Raw genomic sequence first — 18,109 nt, forward strand, 5'->3', positions numbered from 1 at the left:
AGAACAAACTTCTTATAGGTCTCATAGCTATAAGAAGCTTTTGATAACAGGAATATATTTTCTACCCTCGAGTGTACCATACACTCTACTAAAAATAGTCTGGTCTTTCACTTTTTATTTCAGATCAAGCTTTATCAATATGATCTATATAGTTTCTTTAGTCAAAAACATGGTTTAGAACGTCTTAATCCAACGGTTCACAATGCACTAAATTTCATGGTTGACAAAATCATGTTTTTATGTCGAAACCACTCAATCTGAAGTCCATTCCCCTCATAAATGGACCATGCTGCATGCATCTTTGAGGTGAGGTTCATCAAATAAAGTTCGTATATATACGATTCAGCTAGAGAGTATGATACCCTAGAGCGTAGGAAACATTTTCCAGTTTATAATTATGGTCTAGTGAGCTGTTTCCCCAAACTCACACTTGATCTACTCAGCCCCTTAAGCTGAGCGGGATCACGGGCTCTCTCTCTCTCTCTCTTGTGTTTGGAATTGGATGGTTCTCTTCTCTTGCGTATTCTTCCATATATACCAAGGCTACCATGATTGGTCCAACGCAAGTGTACCAACTATCGAAAGCCTGTAAAACCATGGCAGAACTGAGACAAATGCTTGCTCTAATCATCCAAACGGGCATTGCACACCACCCTTCTTCTCTATCCAACCTCTTGTCATTCTCTGCTACCTCTGACCAGCGTGACTTAGAATTGGCCTCTCTGGTCTTTGCGCGGCTACAAAACCCAACTACATTCTCATATAATGCAATGATTAGAGGATACTCCACTGATGGTTCCCGAGCCCCAGAAAGAGCTCTTCTTTTGTACGTAAAAATGAAGAGAGAAAGAACCGAAGCCGATAACTATACCTACCCATTTGTTCTCAAGGCTTGTTCTCTCCTCCTAGCTCTAGAATTCGGGAGATCGGTTCATGGGCAGCTTCTGAATTGTGGGTATCACTCGGATTTGTACATACAGAGTGGTCTCGTTAGGTTCTACGCTGATTGCGGGATGATCGAGTCTGCAAGACAAGTGTTTGATGAAATTCCTCAACGAGATGTAGTCCTGTGGAACTCGATTCTTGGTGCATATGCGAAGTCTGGGGTCTTGGGCATGGCTCGGAAGCTGTTCGATGAGATGCCTGAAAGAAATTCTGCTAGTTACAATGCTATGATTGGCGGATATGTGAAGGTTGGTGATGTTGAAAATGCGAGGAAATTGTTCGATGAAATGCCTCAACACGATGTCGTGTCGTGGAACACCATGATTGTTGGTTATGCAAGATCAGGATTTGTGAATGAGGCTTGCCGATTGTTTGATGGGATGCCTCAGAGGAACCTATCTTCTTGGAGTGGTATGATAGCGGGATTGGCGCAGAGCAGTAGGTTTGAAGAAGCCTTGGAGGTCTTTGTCGAGATGCAGGTTGAGAGAGTCGAGCCCAATCAAGCTGTACTCGTTGGTGCACTGTCATCTTGTGCACATCTTGGAGCTCTTGAGCAAGGGATGTGGATTCATGCATACACTGAGAGAAGAAGGCTCCATGTGGATGACATGCTTGGTGCAGCTCTTATAGATATGTACTCTAAATGTGGTCTCCTTGAAGGTGCTAATTTTGTGTTCCGCAAGACAATTGAAAAGGATGTTTGCTCATGGAGTGCTATGATATGTGGGTTTTCCATGCACGGACACTGTGAGGAAGCAATTAAGCTCTTCGACGAAATGCAGAGGAAAGGGGTTAAGCCTAACAAGATTACATTTGTGTCAATATTGTCTGCATGTGCTCATGCAGGCTTTGTTGATAAGGGAAGGGAAATTTTTGACAGCATGAAGAGTGTTCATAAGATTGAGCCTTGTGTTGAGCACTATACATGTATGGTCGATATTCTGAGCCGGGCTGGCTATCTAGAGCAGGCTCTGGATTTTGTGAGGGCAATGCCTGTGGTGCCTGATACTTTTGTCTGGGGAGCTCTATTGAGTGGTTTCATGATTCATGGAAGCCACCATTTGTTGAGTGAGAAAGTTGCAGAGCAACTGGCAAAATTGAAACCGGACAGTGGCACTTATGTGCTTATATCGAATATATACGCATCAATTGACCAATGGGATGATGTCATGAGGTTGAGGGAATTGATGATAAACCAAGGAGTGCAAAAGAATCCTGGCTGTAGTTTGGTTGAGGTGGATGGGGTTGTACATGAGTTTTTTGTTGGGGAAAGATCGCATCCACAATGTAATGAAACATATGTAATGTTAAATATATTAAATAGAATGACGAAGATAGAAGACTTTGCACACTGAGTTCTTGTTTTGCTTTTCTCAACTCTTTGTTTCTCTGCGCCAAGAAAGTCCATTCAGCAATGAGTAGCCGTAACTGGTCTTCCTCCTCGCTTCTTTCCTTTTATTACTTTCTTAATGCTCAATAAAACACCTCTCGCAAATCCTTTATTTCCAAAACCCATTCACTGTGGTTTTTTCCAAGATGACAATCCTCCAAAAAACCTGTATTACCCGTTCAATCTACATTCGGAACACATTGAACATTGTGAGCTTATGAAATCAAGGACCTGTCGGCTTCCATTTGCATACACCAAATCAAACAAGATCAGTTTACAGCATACAAGCCAAAGTGAAAAGGCTGCGTGGTGCAACTTTTTTATCTTGCTTGGCCTAGTTGAAAATGTAAATTTTGTCAGCGCCATAACATAATGATCCTGATCGTGTATTTTAGCTGACTTTGTGAGTTGTACCCGGGATCAGCTGCTTCTGTTGAACACTCGGGAGACCAATTTCCCAAGTACTGTTTGTGGAAGTTGCCAGTATAACAGTAACAGGTACATATTTATACAGTATAACTGCAGAAGGGATACAACCCATTTTAGGCGTGTTTGGATCTGCAATAAAAGAATTTTCCTGCAAATTGTCGATGCACTTCATTTTGTACATAACTCTCTTTATTCTGCCATGTTTGGTAGTGAAAAGAATTTTCATAGAAAAATTGGAAGTTCATGTAAAAATATTTCACCTTGAAAGTATGAGAGGAACAATTGGGGAAAACTTCACCACTGTTTCTCCACCTCTTTAGGTGGAGCATATTTCACATGCACTAGTCAGTTACTATGACCATTCCATCTTCAATCAGGTGGAGAATTCACTCGGGAAGATAGATACCAGCATCAAGGAAGCTGCATAGCATGCTTGGTTGGGATACCACAATTCCATTAAAGAAATAGGCAGATATAAAACAAGATTGGTTGAGCTTGCTTGCAACATTCACATTTTTTCTAAAACTATTAAATAAATAAAAAGGATTTTTTTTTGTAAATGTGGTGGCAATAATTATTTAAGTGTGATTTATAGTTAATTATGTTTAATTATTAATTATTTATCGATTATATTTAGTTGGTGTTTGTTTATCAATTATATTTAATTGACAATAACTTGTTGATTTTATTTAATCGATACTTATGTGTCAAATATATTAAATTCACATTTATCAGTGAGTTATAATTTAAATTGGCATTTTAAATTTCTAGTTAGATGAAATTAGCATAGTTATTCAAATTAGATTTAATTTAACAATTAAAATACTCATTTGGAATCCGTGGATCCTTGTTGGACTCGGATCGAAAGATGGATCCATGTAAGAGTGGGTGTTTTGTGAAGAACCCACTGGAGAATTCTAGTGGGGTGGGATGGAAAATAAGAAAAAATATATAATTAGAAAGTTAAGTCAAAGATCCCTTGCAAATGGAGAATATTCTTGACCAAGTGGGCACATGAGCTCTCTCCCCTCCTTCTTAGTGGACATCCTTTCTCTCTCTCTTGTTTTAGAAACCCTAAAAACTAACCCTAACAAACCCTATAGGAGCTAATTAGTAGCCTTTCATCTCCTTGATTCTACATCCTACATCTCCCTTCATTTTGCTATAAATAGCCTCACTCCCCTCTCCCTCTCTTCAATATTATTTTCAATTTTGTTGCTCTCTCTCTCTCTCTCTCTCTCTCTCTCTTCCCCCCCCCCCTTTTGGATGCTTTGGAGCAAAGGAGTTCTTATCTTTCTTGATTTTGAGAGTGATCTCTAATTAAGCTCTTCTTAAATCTATGGATTTGAGAGCTCAAAGAGCAAGATTAGCATTTTTAGTTTTTTTCTAAAAAAGGTAGGGGATCCTATGCTATATGATAGTTGTAGAAAATCAAGCATGTTAGTAATTTATGTTATTTCAATGCTTATATGCATATTGCCTATGTTAATTTCTTTGCTTAGCATGTTTTTTGTTATGTTTATATGCATGCTTGCCATATCAATTTTTATGCTAATAATTTATGTTATTTCAATGTTTATATGCATATTGCCTATGTTAATTTCTTTGCTTAGCATGTTATTGGTTATGTTTATATGCATACTTGCCATATCAATTTGTATGCTAGTTGTTTATGTTATTTCAATGCATAAATGCATATTGCCTTTGTTAATTTCTTTGCCTAGCATGTTTTTAGTTATGTTTATATGCATACTTGCCATATCAATTTTTATGCTAGTTGTTTACGTTATTTCAATGTTTATATGCATGCTTGCCATATCAAAAACATGCTACACAAAAAAAAATAACATAGGCAATATGCATATAAGCATTGAAATAACATAAATAACTAGCATGCTTGATTTCCTACAACTATCATAAAGCATAGGATCCCCTATCTTGTTTGAAGCTTTAGAAAGAACCCAAAAATGTTATTCTTCACTCTTTATGAACCCAAAAATGTTAATCTTCTTCACTCTTTATGCTCTCAAATCCATAGATTTAGAGAGAGCCTAATTAGAGGCCAATCCCAAAATCAAGAAACATGATAGCTCCTTTGCTCCAAAGCACCCGAAAAAAAGAGAGAGATCAACAAAAATGAAAATTATAGCAAAGAGAGGGAGAGAGGAGTGAGGCTATTTATAGCAAAATGGAGGGAGATGTAGGGTAGAGAATCAAGGAGATGAAACCACTATAGGGTTAGTTTTTAGGGTTTCCAAAACAAGAGAAAGAGAGGATGTCAACTAAGAGGAAGGGGAGAGAGCACATGTGTCCACTTGGCCGCGTAACCAAGAATATTCTCCATTTGCAAGGATCTTTGACTTAAATTTTTAATTTCATTTTTTTTCTTTCCTATTTTTCAGCTCACCCACTAGAATTCTCTAGTGGATTCTTCACAAAAAAATGACCCTTACATGGGTCCATCTTGGGATCCAAGTTCAACAAAGATCCATAGATTCCAAATGAGTATTTTAATTATTAAATTAAATCTAATTTAAATTACTATACTAATTTCATCTAACTAAAAGTTTAAAATGCTATTTTAAATTATAACTCACTGATGAATGTGAATTTAATATATTTGACAAATAAGTATCAATTAAATACAATCAACAAGTTATTGTCAATTTAATATAATTAATAAATAAATACCAACTAAATATAATTGATAATTAACTATAAATCACACTTAAATAACCGTTGTCACCTCATTTATAAAAAAAAATCTTTTTATTTATTTAATAGTTTTAAAAAAATTATGAATGTTACATTGCTAACTAGTTTGGCCATTCCATAGGATTGTAGAAGCTCCAGCAATGTTCGGGAAGACGGCATCAAAGATGGGTTTAAGGAACATCCCCAGACTACAAATCATGAAATTACTTTTGTTTCAATTGGTTGTCTTTCTGCAATGTAACAGAGAAAGCAAAGAAAGACCTGGTTAAGAAAGAGGACACAAGCTTGGATGGCTGGAAAGTGGAAAGTGCTGGAATGCAGTCTCATTGTCAGGTGCAGTCTCAATAAGTTTGTTTCTATTGATGGCAAGAGTTTTGCTTGCACATAGAGAGATTCTTGTAGATGATGTGATTTCTTAAATGCGAGTATCTATGCAATGCATGCATGTGTTTTATTCACAGTTATCGGAAGCGTCGTATGGAGTGGGGAAGCACGCTTCCCAATTTAGGGGAAGCCCGCTTCTCTCTTTTTTATTTTTTATTTTGTATTTTTTATTATTTTTTTTTCTCTTTTATCGCTTCCTCCTCACTTTCCTCTCGCTTCCTAGGTCGCTTCTGATTTGCTTTTTAGGTCACTTCTTAGGTCGATTCCAAGACGATTCCTTGTTTGCTTCTAAGTAGTCTCATGCTTCTCGCTTCCTAAAATTTTGAAAGTGCCTCGCTTCACGCTTTTGTTTCTCGTATCGCTTTTTTCTCCCGCTTTCTCAATTGGCAACTTTGGTTTTAATCGAGGGCTGGTGGTTGGGTTTGTGTTTTCTAGTGTTCTTGCATAAGCTTTTTGCCTCTCTAAAGAAATGTGTGAACTAAATGAATATAGTGGGAGATGAGAAATTATATTCCAAAATCTCTTAGTGAGCATTTGCATTATGGAAGGCATTCATTTTTATGTCGATGAGGTTGGTCGATGGGCCCCATGCAGGGGCAGGGTAAGTGTGAACATGCATCATTCCCCTGGTTGTGGTTGATCTGTTGGACAAATTGAGGTTCTGATGTATGCCTTTACTGCTAAATTCTATTCTTGAGATAGTGCTTTAAGACCTTGGAGTAGCTATGAGTGGTTGGCATGTATAGTTGTGTCCGGCTTCATGCATCTCAAACATGGGAAAGTTCCTGGCGGTATCATCCAGTGCAACGCCATAGTGTGATGTGTAGCCCACGCTAAGAAGAATAAACAGGTAGATGGTGGTCATCATTATGTTTAGATTTCTTTTAAGCCATTTGTTTTATGCTCGTTCCTATGAAAGAATAGGAAAGGAGGCTTCTTTTTCGGGGGTGAAACAAACGTCTCTAGGAAAAAAATGTGTGAGCCCACATAATAAATGCAAAAAACATTTTTTTTGTCAAAATGTGTTCACATCTTTCCCTTTCTGGCATCCCTTCCAAGGGAAAGTGGCTTACCTTGGGTACATAACGTAACAAATGCCCCCTTAGTTTTTGTTCTTCTTGGTACGGTGGAGAATAGTCTCCCATGGGATTTGAACCTCATTCCCCTGGGTTAAGATGTTAAATAATGGTAAAAATAATAAATTGAAATTCATCAATACACTACAAGAAATCTGTGGATTAGCGATGGCCGCAATCCGTCGTTGTAGAGTTTAGTGACGAATTAACGACGACTAACTTTCATCGCAAATTTCTAGTCGCTAATTAGCGACAGAACATATTTGTCGCTACTTTCGTCGCTAAATTACGACGAATTAGCCAATGCTATGATTCGTCGCAAGGCCATGGTTAATCTGCAGAGATTTGAGTTTGCGACAGATATGAATTTGTCGCCAATTCTGTCACTATTGTAGCGGAGGAATTGCGACAGATTAAAATTCATCGCACAACATCAGCCGATTCAGTTTTGCGATGGTTAAATATCCGTCCCTGATCCGTCGCTAAATTGGAGGCTGATACTAATTAGCGACGGATAAAAACCGTCGCTAATCCATCACAAAAAAATTAAAAAATTTAAAAAAATTATTTGTTTAAAATATAAATATCGAGAAAAAAATCTCGTGATACAATTTATATATCCTACGTATAAAAAACAAAGTACACATAAAAAATACATATACAAAGCAACTAAAACAATTTATCAATCCACTATAATTCTCGCCAAGTTCTAATTATGTACAAGTGAACATTTACAAAGAGTTTCTTTTGAAACAATAAGAAGGTATAACAAATTCAACACATGAATCTAATCATCGCCAAGATTTTGTGCGTCATCTTCTTCATTGTCTTGATCTGCCCCTTCAGCTCCTCTACACTGATTATCTCCAACATCCTACAAGAGAAAAGAAAGGTTAGTATTGATAAACAAAATATAATGAAATAAATTATATGCAATGCACCTAAGCTAAGGCAATCAAAGTAACATGAGTGAATTATACATAGTCTCGCTAGCAATAAAGTGAAGGATATTAATAGAATTTAGATGTATTCTAAGGCTGACAAAAAAAATCATAATGATTCAATCATGCAAATATGTGTTTTAAGGTTGTCAAAAAACTCTCATAGTGATTCAATCATGCATATATGTGTTCTAAGATAGTGAAAAAACTTTCATACTAATGAAATCACGCTTATATGTGTTTTAACGTAGTAAAAAAACTTTAATAGTTATGAAATCATGCATATATGTGTTATAAGGCAGTCAAAAACTTTCATAGTGATGAAATCATGCTCATATATGATGAAATCATGCATATACTAACTTAAAATCTAACGACATGAAATAATTGAGATGAAACTTTCATACTTGCCTGGCACCTTCAGACGAAGTTTCTCTGTCTCAAAAAAAGTTGCACAACTCATTACGGACAACGTCGAAAATTGCTTCGTGTAAATAGTCATGCATTGTGTCCTTAACAAGCTGGCGGACACCATCCCAAGTATTAGGCGAGTCAGTCGGATGCTTGGAGTTGATGCTAGCGGGAGAACTCTGAGAGTCGTGACTGGAGGAGGCAACGACTCGTGAGGTGTTCATATTACTCCCAAACCCGAACACACGACCCTTTTCGGGTTCACCTGTTGCAGTCACCCATGTTGCAGAATCAAAAGGAGGATGCTAAGTGGAGTCATCGCCATATCGTTCTACCATCTGTTGCTCGTATGACTCCTACAAAGTAATGATTACAATGTAGATTAATAATTAAGAATTACAATATTTATAATAACTTGTATATTACAATGTTTATTAATACAATAAATAAATACCGTTGTCATTCTCGCCTTCTCTGATACAAACTCTTCCGTGGTCTTACATTTATGTGTTTCAACAAACGCATCCTTGTATGGCACAATGCCTCCTTTTTCTGCTTCCTGTGAAGTTAAATGATAAAAAAATTATTTGACAGGTATGCAACAATACTTATAAATTTGACAATATATATATATATATATATTGATGAGTTATCATTTTCTTTAGGTGGCTCCCAAAAGTCCTAGATCCACTTGTGTGTAGATGGGCATCGGACATCTTTGCTCGGTTTTGTGCAGCCTTCGCTGAGCGGTTTTGAAATTTATGCTCCGCCCACTTGTCACACATTGCATCCTAAAAAACTGACATGATAGTAGGAGAGTCATGGCTCTTCCACTATAGTGGATCATCTATTCTGCCAAATGCTTTTCTTGCTTTAGTCTTTATATTATGAAGCATGTCTGCAAATCGACTGACAACCACCTTCTGTCACACCTTCCTCGTGTCCTGCTCATCCATCGTAGTCGCGAAGCGATTCGAAGCCTACAAATAATTTCATAAAGTTAGTAGACATAAGTATAACAAAAAATTAAATATGAAACACATTAACTATGATAAACGATTGTATACCATGAATAAGGACCACAATCTGTCCAACACCTCCTTCAAGTACTCTTTCAATTGAGCGATCGGTCCTGATAGATGTTGAACTAGTGTTTGTCTAACCTCTCGTATTACTTTTTATGGCTCAAACCTCGCGTTGCATATGAATTGATACACATTAACTATCAATATACAATATTTATAAGATAAGTATAAGATAAGTGAAAAAAAATAATTACGGTCGATTATCGATATACACTATTTGAATGAGTCATCGTGTATCAGACTCAGAAGACCATGCATCTGACGTTCGAGATATGTATGAATAGGTTGTGTAGGTGGGTCATGTGCAGGCGAAACATTATTTATAGAAAAATGAGTTAGAAATTCACACAATGCGCATTTAAACTAATCAAGTATACAATTAGTTAAATGATATACCTATCAAAGCAGCCCGTGAAGATGAAGGCTGAGACTGGCTACCACTGGGTGCTCGACCACTGTGACCTCCATGAACCATATTCTAACAAATAAAAAATGGCACGCAATACATTCAAACATTGCAATACCTTCAAATCATTCAAATCATTGCAATACATTTCAATACATTCACATCAAATATTGTAATACATTAAAACATAAGATATAACAACACTTGCTAATCGTGGATAACTTATCATTAACGTGCAATACAATTGGATCAGTTACACAACTCCAATATCCCGCAGAACCCAGTTCTGGTCTTGCGGCATCAAATATCAAATCCATATATGGATTATCATGCACCACATCCACCAGTGCGTCAAAATTGTTCTTAAATTCTTCACCATAAAGCATTCAATTTTGATAATCACTCACAAAACTCTTCTTGTACAGGTGATGTCTAACGCCATGAGGTTCTACAAATCGATTGTTCTTACACATCGTGCGGGGGCACCTAATCCGACCTATGGGATCCACTGTACTGACACTTGTCATTGCAAATTCAATAAAACTGTCAACACCCTCCATATATTTAAGCGATACCTCATTGTCAACTATCCTACGATACATCCATTCACGGTTTGCAGTCATTTTGTCCTATGATGTTACGAATATTATCCTAACCAGTTAAAAGAGAATCATAAGAATGCTGTGATGAAGAAAATATCAAATTTATCATGCATTCATGGTAGATGTAATGATTTGAAATATATCACACACACACACACACACACACACATATATATATATATATATATATAATGTCATTCAATTACAAGAACTATGATGCATGCATTGATAACTTAATATTTTCATGTGCAAAACCATTCATTTGAAGCATGTTTGAAGCATTGATAACTTATCATTCATTTTCATGTGCAAATTCATTGATAACATGATACATTCATTTAAAGCATGTTTTCATGATACAATTTTACATTAAAGTCATAATCAAATTAAAAGTAACTTCATGCAAGCATTGATATAATCACATTAAACATTGCAATACATTCAAATCATTCATATCAAAACAATGTCAAACATGTACCTGCAGCAAATACACTCCAATATCCCGCTAACTACTACTATGACTAGCATGAAATCTGAACTTAAAAAATAGGAACACTTCCATTTTCATACATTAAAATCATGCTCAGCATGATCTCTGAACTCCATCAATGCAGTCCTAAATATTCACAACTAAGTGAATGTGTGAACAAAAAAGTGTTGCATTCAAGAAATTAAATAACCTGTGATGTGCATGCATCACTTACTCACCACGAGTATTTATCCGATTTGCATTGCTTTTGTCACTTACTCACCATGGGTCGCGGGACACAAGCGAGATCAGTTGCGGAATCTGCAGGAGACACTGTGTTAAAATAAAGTTTATTACCTGATGACAAGGGGGTGACGCCCCCTGTCAGAAACGAGCCAGGACAGGGAGACGCAACCCTCTGTTGAAAGTGAGATAGGCAGGGGTATTGCCTCTATCGACAATAAGGTCAAGGTTGGGAGCGAAACCCCTTGTCTGAACATTCACAGAAGGTAGGGGGTGGGACCCCCCCAAGGGAAGCATCGGGAGGCAGAGGTTGAGCCCCCTGCCGGGAATCAATCATGAGGCAGGGGGTCTCGCCCCCTGTCGAGGCAAAATTTCTTGGCAGAGGGTTCCGCCTCCCTGCCAGGAAAACAGACAAGGGGCAGGGGGCTTCGCCCTCTATCGAAATTATCGAGGACAGGGAGGGCGAAGCCACCCACTGCCAGGAAAAACAAAAGGGCAGGGGGCTTCTCCCCATGCTGATTATAACGAGGACAGGGAGGCAGAGCCCCATTGTCGGAGAAGTCAAGAAAAAAGGGGGGAAGCCCCCTGTCCTGCCGGAGATCGGGGCAAGGGGAGGGCCTGAAAGAGGCAGTCGGGGCCTCTGCCAGCCCCCGCCGACTACAGAGGGGTGGGGAGGGCCCGACAGAGGCTGTCGGACCTCTGCTGGCCCTCTGACAACCATATTGGGAAGGAGGAGGTTCCAACAAAGGTTGGCAGCCCTCTGTCGGACAACCGACGACCCTTATTTCAAGGGGAAAAAGCAAGAGGAAAAGGGGGAGAGTTACCTGTGGGAAGCATCGACGAGAGGTCGCTGACAGGGTCATCGCGAGCTGGAGTCATCGGCTCGTCGAAAAACACAAAGGGGGAGCAACAAGAGAGAGAATGGGAGAGGGAACGAGAGAGGAGGTCGGCGGATGAAGCTCACCGTAAAACACAGAGGGGGGGAGCAACGAGAGAGAGAGAATGAGAGAGGAGGTCACCGGGCGGTGGGCGGCAATGGAAGGTCGATGGGCGGGCGACAGATGAAACAGAAAGGGAAAATGGGCTTGCATTAGGGTTTTATGGGAGAAATTAGCGACGGATTAACGACAGAACAATTTTGTCTCTACTCCATCGCTACTTGGCGACGGAGTAGCGACAGAAATTTTTTGCCGATGATCCATCGTTTTAAAACTCGTTGACTTGTCACTCAGTTTGTCCTTGAATGACCCGTGACTCGGCCGAGACATGTTAACTTTATATTTTATATAAAATATATAAATATATGTGTATACTATATATATTTTATAGTATTTTATCAATATATTATATATAATATGCATTCTATGATATTTTTTATAATATATTTAATGTATACTTTTATTAATATATGTATAACCATATTTTTATAATATATATTATATTTCATATAATATATGTAATTATATATATAATATATTATATATGTATATATATATATGCATGACTCACCTAGAGATGGTAGTGGACGGAGGCAGGAGCGGGGGACAAGGTCTCCATCCCCGCCCTATCTCAAAATTTTGCCCTTCATCTTTGCCTTCATCCTCGAATAGGTTTTGATTTTAACCTCCATCTTCGGTCTATTTCCCGTTTCATGTCCTCCATCCCCTGTCCAAAAAGATGAGGTGGGGCAAAAACCCATTTCCCTGGTCCTTCTGTTGTTAGAGGAAGAAAAGGAGACAAATGAGAGATTGTGGGGCCCGTTAGAGGAAGGAGAGAGGAGAGATTTGAGAAAGGGTTTATGTTAGGGTTAGGAATATATAATATGTATAAGGGAATAATAGTAATTTCTTTAATGAGAATCAGAGTGGGGTGAGGCGCGGTGGAGGCAAGAGTTAGTCCATCCCCGCAAGGGTTTTTATTTTAACCATCATCCCCAGTCCATTCCATGTTTCATGTCCTCCATCTCTGATCCAAACGGGACGAGGCGGGGTGGGGTCTCGCTTTCCTGCGGTCCACTACCAACCCTAGACTCGCCCATGACTCGGCTGGGTCAACTCAGTGACTCAATCGTGTTTTGTATAAAACGAGTTTGTACTCATTTTTTACCCAGTGACTGGGCAATCTAGGCCGAGTCAATCAAGTCACTAGGTTGACTTGGCAAGTTTTTAAACTATGTCAAGCGAGGCCACCAACTACGGGTGATGGGTGGAGACGACACCAACGATGGGTGAGGTATTCTTTCTTCCCCTTCTGCGTCTCTCTCTCTCTCTCTCTCTCTCTCTCTCTCTCTCTCTCTCTCTCTCTCTCTCTCTCTCTCTCTCTCTCTCTCTCCGTTCTACTTTTTCTTCTTCTTAGAACTTTGATTAGGTTTTTTTCCTTTGATTTTCATTAATTGTGAGGTTTTTCTTTTATTTTCATTGATTAGGATTTTTTTCTTTGATTTTCATTGATTAGGGCTTTGAATCAAATTTCTTAAATTAAGGTTTTTTGTAGTTAATTTGGTTAGGGTTTTTATTTGATTTTTTTATTAGGGCTTTGAATCAAATTTCTTAAATTAAGGTTTTTTTATAGTTAATTTAATTATTTTTTTTATGATTAAGGCTTTGAATAAATTTTCTTAAATTAAGGCTTTAATTAAATCATTTATATATAAAAAAATATCAATTCTTATTTTTCTTAAATTGTTCAAAATTTAAATATTTTTTAGTTTTTAGATACAATTTGTGATCCATATCCGGGGCTAAAATCTATAATAAACATGTTAAAACACTTATATGGTTGGGTGGATCGAGTCTTATGATCTAAAACAAAGTTATCTGACCCATTATCCGTGTGTGTTCATGTTGTCTACACACAATGTAAAACAAACATTGGACACAAGGAGCACAACTTCTTGTACAATCGAAACAAACATTGACCTTAGTATAATTGTTACAGAACATGCAAAACATGAGTTTTGTCTGTTATATTCATTCATTATGTCCAATCTTGGACAAGACATCAAACAAGCCCTTAAGGAGACACTCTGAAAATAACTTGTTTATGTGACTTAAGACAAGAGATCACTTATCAACATTATTCATCTAACCCTTTCTTGAATGCTACTCTCTTGGCCACATCACTACGGTCATCATTGACTTTCTAATATCCATTTTTTTGCTCATATCAAGTTATCAAAACTTTGAAATAATGTTGTTATTGTTCAAATCATAAGATATAGTAAAATTTAGGATGTCAAGGAATTTAAAACTTGAAATTTGAATTTCATGCTCAAATTGGTGATTGGGTTATAAATTGGATCTAAATCTTGGAGCAATTCGCAATTCAGTATAAATAGGCATTGAGTCCAGTGAGTGGGTTTGGATCTCAGATGTATCCCAAGTCCAACCCAAGACTAGATATGGAGTGATCCAAATCCTAACAGAAAGGATCAAATTTGGATCCCGATCCAAATAAGAATGATGATGATTCAAAAAATCTCAAGAATAAAAAAATAAGAAATATATGTATATGTATCCATATGTTTAGAGAGAGAGAGAGAGAGAGAGAGAGAAAGAGAGTATAGAAGGATAAGGTGGCTCACCTCAGCAGGACCCACCTACCTTGTTGAGAAAATTTTAAACTTCAAAAAACTAATAATATATATGTAGAATACATGTGATAGAATTAAAATTCCCTAAAACCATAGATTAGGATAGAACACTTACCTAATCCACTTTTCAAAAACGAAAAGGGAATAAAGGGTGGTAAATGGAGCAACTGTGGGTTGCCCCCTTTGTGGGACTCATTCACCTTCAAAGAGAGGATCGACCTCTCCCTTTTATCTCTATGTTATGATTTCAAAAAAAATGTATATATAAAAAATATCTATACCATAAATTGAGTTAAGAAAAAAAAAGAAAGGTAAGAAAAAAATACTTACCTTGTGAGAGTTGAGGACCGAAAGGGAAAAGAGGGTGGCACACCCCTCCGTTCTTCCAAATCTCTCTCTCCCTCTTTCTATATCTCCCTCTCTTCTCTCAAATCCTCACTTTAATCCAACGATTTTCTCTCTCTCTCTCTCTCTCTCTCTCTCTCTCTCTCTCTCTCCTACATTGGATGATTGGAGAAAAGACTCTATTGTTAGAGCTCGGAGGTTGTTCGAACTCATACACGTACCTAGAACCAGATTTGTTTCACTAAGGTAGGATCTCTTTTCAAGAGTGTGTGAGTATTGGGCCATGTAAGAACATGCTGGACCGCACTCCAATATGACTGTCGATCTTCCTTTTCATGGCGGGTTCAACACATATTTAGTGCATTTGAATCCTACAACATTTAGGATTCAAAATGTTGGAATGATATATATATATATATATATATATATATATATATATATATATATATATATATATATATATATATACTTGTCTCAATTCTCTTTCTAATCATTATTTCAAAAATGAAGATCGATTGTTTGATTATTTATGCATAATCCATGATCATTATTCTTTTTGCAAGATATCATGGATTCGCCTATGCACTTCTTTAGGTGCATGTTATTAAGAGATGCATCATGAAAATATTTGAATGCAAATGCTATGCATCCATGTTCTTACTTTATAGTTCTTACATTGTAATGTGTGCACACACCCACTCTTCTTAAATCTTTTTTTCTTTTTTAGTTAATAAAAAAAAGATTTATATATTCATGCATATGTGTTGGAAATCGAGAACGGGCAGGGGTCGACTTGACCCCCAGCCATTGTACCCTATTGTTGTGACAGCATTGGCCTGACCGACCATTTTGGTTTGGTCTTATTCAGCTTAGTTCAGTCTTGTTCGACTTGACCCGACGTGACCCTAGAAGGGTTGGCCGTACATCGGACTCAGCGTACACGGCAAGACACACAACACTCTGCCAGTGTCGTTGTCTCGTTGTCATTGTTCAAGGCACAACAGACTGGGGTCTCCCTAGACCCTAGCCTGCTGCCTATTGCTGCAGGTGGCCGTTGGCCACCTGTGCGCAGCATGGTGTTCTATGCCCTGCTGAGCACAGTCAGCTGGGGTCATCCTTACCCCAACCGCGGCCACTGCCAGTGCCTCAATAGCTCAGTGTTGCTGACCCTAGTAGGCCAATTGGGTCTACTGACCAAGCTGACTGCTAATGGACAACAATCCGGTGTTGTTGCTATGTTGAGCACAACAGTACCTAACTGTTGTGTTGTGCAACGGCAGCAGCTGCTGCACCATGGTGGTGCAGTAAACTAGGTATGCTGACTCCAGTCGCCTTGTCGATCTCGGGCGACCAGCAGGGTGCACCACCCGGCTTGTGTGTCGTGACTTGTACTGTAAAAAAAAGATGGAAAAAAATGAATGAAAATGAAATACAAAATAATATATATATATATATATATATATATATATATATATATATATATTTGTGCATGTATTGAAAGAACTAGAGAATGTGCATGTAAATTGCACAACTGTATATACATGTGACATATGTGTGAAGTATGCATACACATATATACATATATATAGGTCTCAAACGGCACATATATACATATATATAGGTCTCAAACGGCACATATATACATATATATAGGTCTCAAATGGCATGATCCAAATTAACACAAACAATGATTGTTAATTTGTCGAATATAAAATGCTTAATGATGGAATATGCATAAATTCAACTAAATACATATTAGAAATGCTTGTTCTTGACCGTGACATAAAGAAAGGTGAAAAAATGATAGTTTTTGTCATCATTTCATAAAAATAATAAATGCAAGAGTATGTTTTCAAAGTTCGTTTCATTTACTATTTTATGCTCAAGCAAATGAATCATTTCCTTGAATGGTTTTTTCAGAACACATGATATAAGAATTGTGATGTTAGTTCAACTTCATTTACTTCAGAAATCTATCTGGCATGATCGAGTCTCACAAACTATTTTCCATCGAATGCATGAGATTATGTATCTTTCGCATGTGAATGTTATGGCCATGATTCCAAATATAGAATGCATGTGTTTGATAAATTGTATGGATGTAGTGGTTCATAATTGTGCGAAAGCTAAAAAATAAGCAAAACGAGTTTAGTAAAACCTCTATAGTGCCACACGAGCACTTGAGATTATGATTGTGTGTCATGTCAATACTACATTGTGACGATGTCTTAAGTGCACATATGTGATTTCCTACGAGTTGGGTCTGGTGTCGAATTAAACCAACGAGGTACTTTATGTAGGCCCAAGATTGTATTATTGAATAAGTGCATAAACATAAACATAAACATAAATTAAGGCCTGATCGGTTTTGTACTGAGGCTTGTTTTTTGATCTCGTTGGTGTTCCGACACCATGAGTACACTGGATGGGTAATCATAATGTGCCATAAAATAATATATTAACTACCACACTAGTGTGGTTTCTGTTCTGGCCATGAGGGCAGACTTTTGTATACCCTGGTGCAGTAAGTGGGCTCTCGAAGAGCTGGTTGCCCAGAGAGGCAGATACAATAATGTCATAAACAATAAATGAATGAGATTAATGCTCATTTGGTCTTGGTGTTACTTTGGAGATGGTAGATGGTTCAAAAATTTTGGGTTGTTGTTGAAACATACAATGTTTCTTATCATACTACGAGCGACAATGACTTGGTAGCCCTTCGCCCACAAGAGTTAAGAGACCTAGACTACCAAAATTAAATCTTAGGTGGGTAGGTCATTGCAGAAGTCGGATGCATCATGTTCTCTCAAACTTTAGGGGTTATCTCTTGGTCATTATACAATCCCTTTTGAAATTTGATCCAAATAGTCAACGGGGTATTAAATCATCTAAAGACTAATAGATCCTCAATTGAACTCATTTCTATCGGCGTATTTGAACTGCACATACCCGTATGGCGTTAATCAAATGAAACATAATTATTATTGCACAGTTTTACATCCTACAAATTTAAATATTTGCATGAATGAGATTAATTGTTGTTATGCTTATGTTAAAATGTATTACTGGTTTGTTT

At 37.6% G+C, this 18,109-nt stretch overlaps 1 protein-coding gene across 1 annotated transcript; it reads left to right on the forward strand.

Annotated features, from left to right (window-relative positions):
• The first annotated feature begins 596 nt into the window (after positions 1-596).
• Positions 597-16,346, forward strand: LOC149818717 (pentatricopeptide repeat-containing protein At3g29230-like). Its single transcript, XM_089986281.1, has 5 exons — positions 597-2,232; positions 2,731-2,833; positions 5,601-5,647; positions 5,724-5,812; positions 16,029-16,346. Exons 1-5 carry the CDS (start codon positions 597-599, stop codon positions 16,344-16,346), a joined length of 2,193 nt encoding a protein of 730 aa, XP_089842407.1.
• The last annotated feature ends 1,763 nt before the right edge of the window (positions 16,347-18,109 follow it).

Source organism: Nuphar pumila, chromosome 13 (assembly GCF_984573655.1).
Source record: "Nuphar pumila chromosome 13, dmNupPumi1.hap1.1, whole genome shotgun sequence".
Taxonomy (NCBI): Eukaryota; Viridiplantae; Streptophyta; class Magnoliopsida; order Nymphaeales; family Nymphaeaceae; genus Nuphar; species Nuphar pumila.

Excerpts from the sequence above, each read along its gene's own strand:
- LOC149818717 (XM_089986281.1), top strand. The coding sequence starts at position 597 with ATGGCAGAACTGAGACAAATGCTTGCTCTAATCATCCAAACGGGCATT. Across the intron at positions 2,834-5,600 it reads TGCCAGTATAACAGTAACAG|GATTGTAGAAGCTCCAGCAA; the intron begins GTACATATTTAT and ends GCCATTCCATAG. Across the intron at positions 5,813-16,028 it reads GAATGCAGTCTCATTGTCAG|GCACAACAGACTGGGGTCTC; the intron begins GTGCAGTCTCAA and ends TCATTGTTCAAG.